General features: G+C 45.4%; 1 protein-coding gene across 2 annotated transcripts; it reads left to right on the forward strand.

The window, feature by feature from the left end:
- The first annotated feature begins 375 nt into the window (after positions 1 to 375).
- LIN7B (lin-7 cell polarity scaffold B) lies at positions 376 to 10,174 on the forward strand. Of its 2 annotated transcripts, none has more exons than XM_020794047.3 (6): positions 376 to 531; positions 1,247 to 1,365; positions 2,494 to 2,565; positions 3,964 to 4,173; positions 8,287 to 8,450; positions 9,964 to 10,174. In XM_020794047.3, exons 1-6 carry the CDS (start codon positions 495 to 497, stop codon positions 9,983 to 9,985), a joined length of 624 nt encoding a protein of 207 aa, XP_020649706.1. In that variant the 5' UTR covers positions 376 to 494; the 3' UTR covers positions 9,986 to 10,174. The 2 variants fall into 2 exon arrangements, with proteins under 2 accessions (XP_020649706.1, XP_020649707.1); XM_020794048.3 differs by having other exon boundaries at positions 477 to 628.
- Positions 10,175 to 10,386: the final 212 nt, after the last annotated feature.

Here is a 10,386-nt window from a genome sequence, read left to right on the forward strand (position 1 = left end):
GGGGCGAGCAGGGCCGACGTCAAGCGACTGACGTAAAATATCAAAAGCACTTCAGTGTTTCATCTCTTTTGATTAAAAATAAACAAAAACATTTAAAATGGTTTTTCTCAAATGCTTTGCGCCTATTGGTAGCAATAGTTGCCGCCGGCTAGTCACTGGCACACAGGTAAGAGAAGCAGGGTCGCCCCTGGCTAGGAACGCCTTTTTTGCTCCCTTCGGGATTACGACGTGAGCGCCCCGGCCTGACGCCGGGGTAGCGGGAGGTCTCTACCCTCAGGGCCCGGGCTCCCGACCTGCCCCGGACCCGCCCAGCGAGAGAGGGAGGCCGGGTGCCCAACGCACCTGCCCTGCCGGACGCGAACCCCCCCCCCCAAACAAGCAAAACAGCCCGGGCGGAGGGCCGCGCGTCAGGGTTGCAAATCCAGTTGCGCGCTCTCTCTTCCCGCCCCTCCGTGGTTGACGTGAGAGACGGCGGTGGGGCTTGGACGTGAAAGATGGCAGCGCTGGCGGAGCCTCTGGGGCTGGAGAGGGGTAAGGAGCTCCGGAGGGCGGGCAGGCAGGTGACATCGTCTCTGGCGGCTGGCGGTGGTCGAAGAGGTTGCGGCGAGGATGCACGGAGTGGGAAAAGGTGATCCGGGGTTGCTCCAGACGGAGGAAGGCGGAGGAGTAACCTCAGGCTTCTTTATTTATTTAGTGCATGTTTTTTTTTAAAATACCACCCCATAGTGAACAGGCACTCTCTGGGCGGTGTATAAACAGCCAGGATGATCAAATGTTGATTAGCCAGAGAAAAAAGGGGGGGATCGACACAGAAAGCTCGCCGCTTCCCGCGTGGGCTACCTAGGCGGCCGCGGGGAGGGCATGCGGGGTGGGTGGGGATGAGGTAACATTCATCCCCCCATCCGGCGGCAGATGGAGGGGAAGGCGAGCTTCCTGTCATCCTGCAGGATTTTGCTGCCCTGCAAAAGATGGAGGAGGCAGCGGCTGGTGCCTTGCCTCTCTCTCCCCGTTCTCCGTGCCTAGGCAGAAGATGGGCTGTTGAGGAGAGCTGAGCTGCCCTCAGGAAAGAGAGGGGGAAGCTGGCTCCGACCTCTCCACGCGGTTGTTTTTTCTTCGGAGGTCCCCAGAATGGAGCATTAGGGAGCGGGGACCTTGAGCTTCCCTCCTTTTCTTCCCTCCACTCTCCCCCCACAACAACAACAACAACACACACACATTTCTTCTGCTCTGTTCTTCTTCCCTACAGATGTGGCCCGGGCGGTGGAACTGCTGGAGCGACTGCAACGCAGTGGGGAGGTGCCCCCTCAGAAGCTCCAAGCCCTTCAGAGGGTGCTCCAGAGCAAATTCTGCTCTGCCATCCGAGAGGTGAGAGAGAGAGAGAGAGAGAGAGAGAGAGAGAGAGAGAGAGAGAGAGAGAGAGAGAGAGAGAGAGAGAGAGAGAGGGTCCTTTGCTGTGGTCTTCTTCTTCCTCCATTTCTAGCCTGATCCCTTTCTCTACCCAGTTCTCCACACCTGGTCTGTCTCCTTCAGCTCCTCTCCATTCCCCTTTGAGCAGTGGTTCCCAGCCTTGGGTCCCCATATGTTTTTGGACTACAACTCCCAGAAGTCTTCACCATTGCTGTGTTGGCCTGGATTTCCAGGAGCTGTAGTCCAAGAACATCTGGGGACCCAAGGTTGGGAACCACTGTCTTTGAGCTTCCTATGTTTTTTCATTACTCCCTTCCCTACCTGCAATTCCTGGAAATGTTGCACATGTCTCCTCAAGGCCTCTCTCTTGCCTCCTGTCTCCTAGAAGGACCAGGCCTGCTATGAATAAGTGAGGAAGCAGATTCAGAGTTTTAAGAAGGGGCCACCAAATTGTTAATTCATTTCCTACTATTAGAGATGGAAAAAGTCACTGTCTTTGACTGCAGTGGTTATGCTGACTGGGGCATTCTGGAAACCTTTCCTCCAAGAAAATAAATGCTTTCCCGTCTCTGGTATTTACTGCCACGGATAGGTAGAGGTATTCATGGATTTCTAGCCTTGTGTGCTAAAATAATTTGTCTGTTTTTGGGTGCTCTGTATCTTGTCTTGGATGAGTGGGATGGTGTGTGTGTGTAATTTGCTGCTTCAAGTAGCAAAATGTATTAGGCTGTTCAGTTAATTTATATTCCTTGCAGTCTGTATTTATTTCCATGACATTCCTGTTTCTTTTTATTCTCCTTTTTGGGCCCATCTGTTTCCTCAGCCCAACCCTAATCTCGCCCCCACCCCCGCCTTTTGAGTATCCATATACCTCTTTGTTCCATTTTCTGTTGCCCCTTGATTCCATTGACCAAGACTGGGCAAAGTGTGGCTGTCTGGGTGTTGTTGGGAGTTTTATAGCCATCACATCCCATGGTGCGCAACATTGAGAACTTCAGTGCAACAGCCATCTGGAGGGCTGTATCATCCCACCCACCACGCCCATAAAGCCATCTCCTTACGCTCTCTTTTGTCTCCTACGGACAGGTCTATGAGCAGCTGTATGACACGTTGGATATTTCAGGAAGTCCGGAAATTCGAGCCCATGCCACAGCTAAGGTATCAAAAGAACTCTCTTGCCATGATTCCTATGGTTTTTAGACAGGGGCAACTCTGAGTTGAGGATCTGTCTTAGATGCTGGGTAATAGGGTGAGGGTACCACAGTGACAACCTTCTAGCTGCATCCCAGAGTCTCTTGGGCTGTTTCTCTTTGTTGGACGACATAACCTGTACTGGAACTCCTAGCATTTTTGCCTTCAGTGTTGGTGGAAGGTGCTGTCCCATTTCCAGTGTGGAAGCAAGATTCAGCTATCTGTTCAGTCAATTCTGCATGTAGCTAGAGGGAGTGCATCTTGGCTTTTGTTTGCTTCAGGCAGCAAAATGTCTTTGGTTGGATTTCCATAGGAGAGACGCTTTACACATCTGCAGAAGAGAAGGTCTTTTTCTCTTGGAGCTTGGAACATCTTGCCAAGGCTTTTCAAGTGATAACATTGTCTCTCTCTGCTCACTGTGTTAGATATGTTCACCTGACAGATCATTATTGTATTCTGTTCTACTGTATTCATGATTGTATTCTGATTTGTGGTATTATATTTATATCAGCACAGTTTTATATATTACAGAGCCTGTAAAAATTACTTTTTGAATTATTAATTCATGGTTATGCTGGCTGGGAGATTTGGGAAGCTGTGATCCAAAAAGAGTTACTTTTACAAGCTCTGCTTTGTACGTAAGCTACCCTGGATCCATTTGGAAGAAAGGAAAAGTAGAAGAACTTTTGATAAAACATTTTTAAACAATTACATACATGAATGTCAGTGAAATGCATGGATGGGTAATTGTCAAGTGGGGCACGACTGTAATTGGTATTTTTTGTATCATGTATTTTATTTCTTTAGTTATGTTCAGTTTACTCACATAGTATCAGAAATGGATAGGTTGTATAAAATATTTCTAATAATACAGCTGTCATATTGTTTTCATTGCATATTGTATTAGGGTTTGGTTTGGTGCTGTGCAGCACAGAGATACTTTACAGGGAAAGGTGGTATATAGATATTTCCAATCAGTAAATAATCATTGTTGATGTATATTTTATCGTAGGTGGTCCGTGATAGTGAAGGGGAGTGTAAAGGTACTTCTAGTAAGTTAATTATGAAATGAGGGGCAGGTTAAAATTAAATGAGAATCACTGTAGGCACAGTCAGACCCTGGGAAAGTAATCATAAAAATATTTATTTATTTATTTATTTATTTAATTATTTACTTACTTACTTACTTACTTACTTACTTACTTACTTACTTACTTACTTACAATATTTTTACCCCACCTTTCTCCTTAAAAAGGACCCATATAGCTTTTCTAGCTCTGGCTTTTTAAAAAGGGTTTGATGTCAGCTTATGTACCCTAACTAAAATTATAAATGCTTATCTAAAATCTATTTCTGCTTCTCCAGGCAACCGTAGCTGCTTTTGCTGCAAGTGAGGGCCATGCGCATCCACGGGTGGTGGAGCTGCCCAAGACAGATGAAGGCCTGGGCTTCAACATTATGGGGGGCAAGGAACAGAACTCTCCCATCTACATATCTCGCATCATCCCAGGGGGTGTGGCGGACCGCCATGGTGGACTCAAGCGTGGAGATCAGTTGCTGTCAGTCAATGGCGTGGTGGGTATGGGGGCAGACCAGAGCGGGAGAGGCTTTCTGTAAGAGAAGGGGTAGATTTACCTTATAATTGTATTTGAGTGGGGAATGGATAGACCTGTGATAGGACAGAATATTTGCATAGTCCATGATTCAAATACAGTACACTGGGGTCTCGACTTACAAACGGCTCGACATACGAACGTTTCGACTTACAAACTGCTCTCATAGGAATATATGGACTCGACTTACGAACTTAGATTCGAGTTACGAACTCTTTTTTTTCCTTTTTTTTAAAGCTAAGTCATCTTAGGTTAAAAGGAAAAAAGAAGAAAATATCCCCCTCTAGTGGCAGAAGGCTGAATAGCAGCTTCTCATTAGTTTCTATGGACGAAAAGAGCAGATACGGATTAAATGGTTTTCAATGCATTCCTATGGGAAATGCAGATTCGACTTAAGAACTTTTTGACCTGAGAACTGCCTTCCAATACGGATTAAGTTCGTAAGTCGAGACCCCACTTTGTACGTCCTTTGGCAAGCCCTCAAATGTCTTTCAGCCAGGATTTCCCCAATGTGGATTGTCAAATAAGACCCATTTGGTGCTTAAGGAATACCCCAGCCATCCTCTAATAGGCTGCTTTCTATGACGTGGCCCTGCTAAGCTTAACTTGGAGCCACTGACAGGTTGCCATGCCCCATATCAGCACCAGGTGACCAGGTCTGTAGAAGCTGCCTTTTGATCATTTCATAATGCTCCTGATATATCATCACTCTGGGGCATTGTGGAAAATCAGGGACCATGATTTTCATTTCCTGCAATGAGAATGAGCCTCAGAATGAGGCTGTGTTGGAGACATTGTGGGAAGCTAACATGGCCGCCATTCAGTAATCAGTGATGGTGTAATTAAAGGTGGAACCTTTATTGCTGGTAGGCCTGATGGAGCTCTGGGTCCCAGTGATAGCTTAAAGGTGTTATTTGCTGATGCTGAGCCCAGGATTTATTAGGTGGGCCCTGTAAGTGATTTGGGAGTACTTGATTAGGGATCGCTCCTTGGATGAATAGCTACTAGGAGCTCTTCTATGTATGGTTATAACTCTGATAAATACATCGTTTTCATAGAAAGCACATGAAAATTATTTATATTAATTTATGTTATAGATGTGTTCATACATCAAGGAAGCACCTAATTTATCCTTCTACTTTTCTAAGAATTTCTCATTGATTTGGTAGTTTCCAGCTCAAATACTGTTTAATGTGGGTATTGGGAGCCTTTAGCTCTTCATACGTGAAGAGCTAAAGGCCCACACGTGGTGGCGCTGTGGGCTAAACCGCAGAAGCCTGTGCTGCAGGGTCAGAAGACCAGCAGTCGTAAGATCGAATCCATGTGACGGAGTGACCTCCCGTCACTTTGTCCCAGCTCCTCGCCAACCTAGTAGTTCGAAAGCATGTAAATGCGAGTAGATAAATAGGTACCACCTCGGTGGGAAGGTAAAATGGCATTCTGTGTATAGCTGCACTGGCCACGTGACAACGGAAACTGTCTTCGGACAAACGCTGGCTCTATGGCTTGGAAACGGGGATGAGCACCGCCCCCTAGAGTTGAACACGACTGGACAAAAATTGTCAAGGGGAACCTTTACCTTTACCTAGCTCTTCATATGTTTGGATTGCTACTAGAGATGGGCATGAACTTGTTCGTTCCGGTTTGTCCCGGTTCATAAAGGCAGCACCATTGGCGCTGCTACTCTCCTCCCCTGCCTCCTCTGACTCAGTCAGCCACTCACCAGGACCAGCACGCTATCTTCCTGCACCTCCTTAAACTGGTCTTCCAGTCGTGGCAACAGCTCAGGCTTCTCTGCCTTGCCCTCTTGGCTGATCTCCCACTGAGTGGGTCGGGGCAGAGAAGTCTGTGCTCTTGCTCCTGACTGGGAGATTAGCCAAGGAGGTGGGAAAAAACAAGCAAGCTGGGCCTGGCGAGTGGCTGAGCCAGAGGGGGGAGAAGCCGCAGCCCCTGTACTGCCGCCTTTACGAACCAGATGAATCGATTCATGCCCTTCTCTAATTCCTACTCACCCAGTCCCTCACTGCCGAAATGGGCAGCTGGCATGCAACACACACATGCAACTCAGTAGACTGCATCTGCCCACCTTGAAAAGGACATATTGTATTGAAAATAACAAGCATTGAACAACCAATATGGGTCATTTACAGCACCACGTTGCCTCACTTGAGCTGAATTCCTTTTTTTTCCCTTGAGGGCTATATGTAGCTATTTCTATAAGAAGTTATCCTTTCATGTAGCTTACAAAGCCAGACAGATTTCCATCCTTGCTTTACTGAATGCTAAATCTGTTGATGGGAGTTATAAGCCAACTGCCTGGAGTGCCAGAGGTTTCTTGCTGCTGATGGAGAGGGTGATAGAAATGATCACATGAGTTGTGGTGTTGCTGTCTCATGTCCACAAGAACATTTTAAATGTATTTATTTAGTTAAAATGTTTACAGCCTGCCGTATATCACAGGATCTCAGGGTAGATTACAGAACCATATTAGACCATTTTAAAACATAAGACATTTTAATCAATGCACAAGAGGGTGTATCCACCCAGCTTCCAGGGTACAACATAAGATGTTTTAAACACTTTAAAATCAAATGGCTAAAAATATAACATTAAATCATTAAAACCATTGTATTAAAACCTGCACAGGCTATGATCCTCAACCTCCAAAGATTCTAATAAATGTATGTTTTGACTTGGTGCTGAAATGATGTCAATGATAATTGAGCCTCCAGAGGGAGGGCATTCCACGGTTGGGGTGCTGTGGCTGAGAAAGTTCTCTCCCATATCTGCATAATGATCTGTTCTCAATCGGGGACTCAGAGGAAGACCTCCTCAGAAGATTCAGGCAGGTTTGTGTAGAGAAAGGTGTTTCTCCAAATATCCAGGTCCCAAAGCTGTTTACTAGCTGGTGGTATTGCTAGGGAAATCTTATATATTAATAGTGAAGCCAGTCAGAGTTATAAGCAGATACTTACATGGGGGAGCTCCCAGTAGCCATCCATCTATGGAGTGATCCCCTAATCAGTTGTTGCACCATCAATGCATAAGAGGGTGTGTCCACAACCACAGTGTTGGAGAAATATAACAATCTGTTATTTAAAAAGTCTTTAAAAATGAGAGACAGTCCCCGCTCCAAAAAAAAAATTCAGTGGGCACTCAGCATGTCCAGTATGCTGAGTGATTTTTAGAGGAAAAGAGGAAATAGAGTGTACAGTGGTGCCTCGCTTAACGGTGATAATCCGTTCCAGGAAAATCGACGTTAAGCGAAAACATCGTAAAGCGAAAATAAAAAGCCCATTGAAACGCATCGAAAACCTTTCAATGCATTCCAATGGGCTTAAAACTCACCGTCCAGCAAAGATCCTCCTTACGGCGGCCATTTTCGCTGCCTGTGTAGCGAGGAATCCGTCCCTAAACACAGCGGGGAGCCATTTTATTTACCTGGTGGCCATTTTGAAACCGCCGATCAGCTGTTTAAAACTCATCGTTTTGCGAAGAATTGGTTCCCAAAGCAGGGAACCAATCATCGCAAAGCAAAATTCCCCCATTTAGACCATCGTTTTGCGATCACAATTGCAATTGGAAAAACGATCGTCATAAAGCGGATTTGTTGTAATGTGGGGCAATCGTAAAGCGAGGCACCACTGTACTGATAGAGATCAAGATTGCCAGAAACCTGAATCGGAGCCCTCTACAGTGCAGTATTGTGTTGCAGATCATAATTCTATCATAGTGCTCTCAAGTTTCGACCTGTAGGGGCCATAACAGGACCTTCAAAGTACAGTAAATGAGATATTTAAAGAGTGGCTTACCAGTCCACACCCCACCCAGTCCGTTTCCATGACTGAGTAGGGATTCAAACCCAGGTCTCCTGAGTCCTAGTCTGTCACTGTATCCACCACACCACACTGAGTACCCCAGTTGTATGTTAGGTTAATGAAAAGAGAAGGCAGACTTAACTGCTTTTCACTGGCACAAGCTGTAATGAGAAAGAATGGGATGAACATAAGGAGCTGGCGGCAGGAAATTGACTTCTTGTTGTGACCATGTTGCATTTTTGCCTTTTCTCTTACAGAGTGTGGAAGGGGAGCAACATGAACGAGCTGTGGAACTTCTGAAAGCAGCACAAGGGACTGTGAAGCTGGTGGTGCGCTACACACCCAAAGTACTTGAAGAAATGGAGGCACGCTTTGAGAAGATGCGGACAGCGCGGCGCCGGCAGCAGCACAACAGCTATTCGTAAGAGAAAACTGTAAATTGGGATGTTCTGAATAGTGGCTTCCCAGAGACTGGTGCCACTGTATTCTTCCTGAGCGAATGAAACGAATCAGTAGTTTTTAAGGTTATTCCTAATAACCATACTACGGAAGCCATTGGTTCCTTTTATACACTTGGAAGGAATATTACACTGAGACCAGGGACTGTATGCTAGGAAGTAAGCAGCAAGGCATAGCCCAGCTTTTGAACGTATAGGGACGTTTGTTGGGAACAGAATACCGAGTCTGATTGAATTAAATCCACAAATGCATTTTTTTCTCCCAGTGCTTAAATGTACATATTGGAGAGGGGGATATTTTTTGTTTTTAAAGAACCCCAAGATCCACAAATTGGTATCTGGGGCCAAAGATGTACATGTAAGGCATGTTTGTGTGCCCAAACAAGACATATCAATGCCTAAAAGGGTCACTGGACCCTCCAGCTTCATCATCCTTACATCCCGTGTGCCAGTTCCCTTTAACTGAGCACCTCTTGTCTCCAAACCAGTTTTTTTTTTTTTAAAAAAAAAAACTTGGTGCCACTGATGCTGTGCTGGGACACCTTGGGAACCATAAAAAGTGTGAGGAGGAAATTGGCAGTCAACTGTAGTTTATAGGACCAGCTGGTAGATGTCTGTGTGCTTTAGCTGAGCGGACAGAACTCAGAAAAGAAGAAATTGGCAGCCAGCCCTTGTTTGTAGCTTATTAAGGTAGCTCTACTTTAGCCATGCCACCTGCAAATCTGGACAGTCACAGCAGAACTACCTTAAGAACCTGCAAACAAGACCGATTGCAGGTTTTCTCCTATCTGCTGTCTCCTGTGTGGTCATCTAAAGCAAATTCACTCAAGGGAACCCAGCTTTCAGAGTACAATATAGCAATATTTGCATTTTGCCGACTGTGTAGTTGCACCCTGAATCAATAGCCTACCATCAGGTTTGCTGAGACAGATATGAAGTTATTTTGGGGGCCCATGTCTAGCACATACTTTGTCCAGAACAGGCAATAAAACAGTTCTGCAGCTCCCAGCTTTGTGTCTAAAATATGAGTATTGAAATCTGCCCAATATGAGAGATCTATGCACAAATACAAAAAACAGTTGGCTCCGGCAGAGGGACCTTTGAAGCTAATTGTGATGCCTCACAACTGACACAGTTGTGGTGCTGGTGGCATGGTAAATCCCTTCCCCCTTTGCAGAGACCATCAGATTAATCAGCTTCAAATCAGAGCTTTGCAAAAGTTACTGGTTGGGTTACAAAAATTCTATCTACAAAAATTCTATCTGGGAGATTCTGGCCTTTGTAGTTCAACAATAACAATGGCAACCTTTTTTGGGTTCTGTTGCTGTTCCAAAATGGAGCCTTCAATACTTGTTCCTGTCTTGAGAAAAAGGAGAATTTCTTTTAGTTCCCTGATTGCTTTCATGATTAGTAACCTCTCTCTATCTCTCTCTCTCTCTCTCTCTCTCTCTCTCTCTCTCTGTTTTGTCTCCATAGATCCCTGGAATCACGAGGATAGATTTGCATCACTGCAAAGGCGGCAGCTTGTGACTCTTGTGTCCTCCCCTTCCTTCCCTTCCCAAGATGGTTTTATCTGTATAGCAGGAGACATATTTATCTACCTTCTTCCCTTTGTTGGGAAGTGGGCTTCTATGTACAGTATTTATTCGCCACATTCCTCTTATTTAAAGATGTTCTGTGTGAGTGACTGTGTGTCTGTGCAAGTTCATATCCTTTGTGAAACTGGGGAAGATACAAATGCAAAATTATTCTTACCTGTGAAGGACAAAGCTATTGAAGGAAGAAAATGGGGGAAGTTTGCACATGAAACACTTCTCCACCAGAGATGGTTTAATTGTTTCATTTCCCATATACAGTAGCTGCATTTTTGGTCCTAGGAGGGGTGATCATATTAAATAG

This window comes from Pogona vitticeps, chromosome 6 (assembly GCF_051106095.1).
Source record: "Pogona vitticeps strain Pit_001003342236 chromosome 6, PviZW2.1, whole genome shotgun sequence".
NCBI classification, from domain to species: domain Eukaryota; kingdom Metazoa; phylum Chordata; class Lepidosauria; order Squamata; family Agamidae; genus Pogona; species Pogona vitticeps.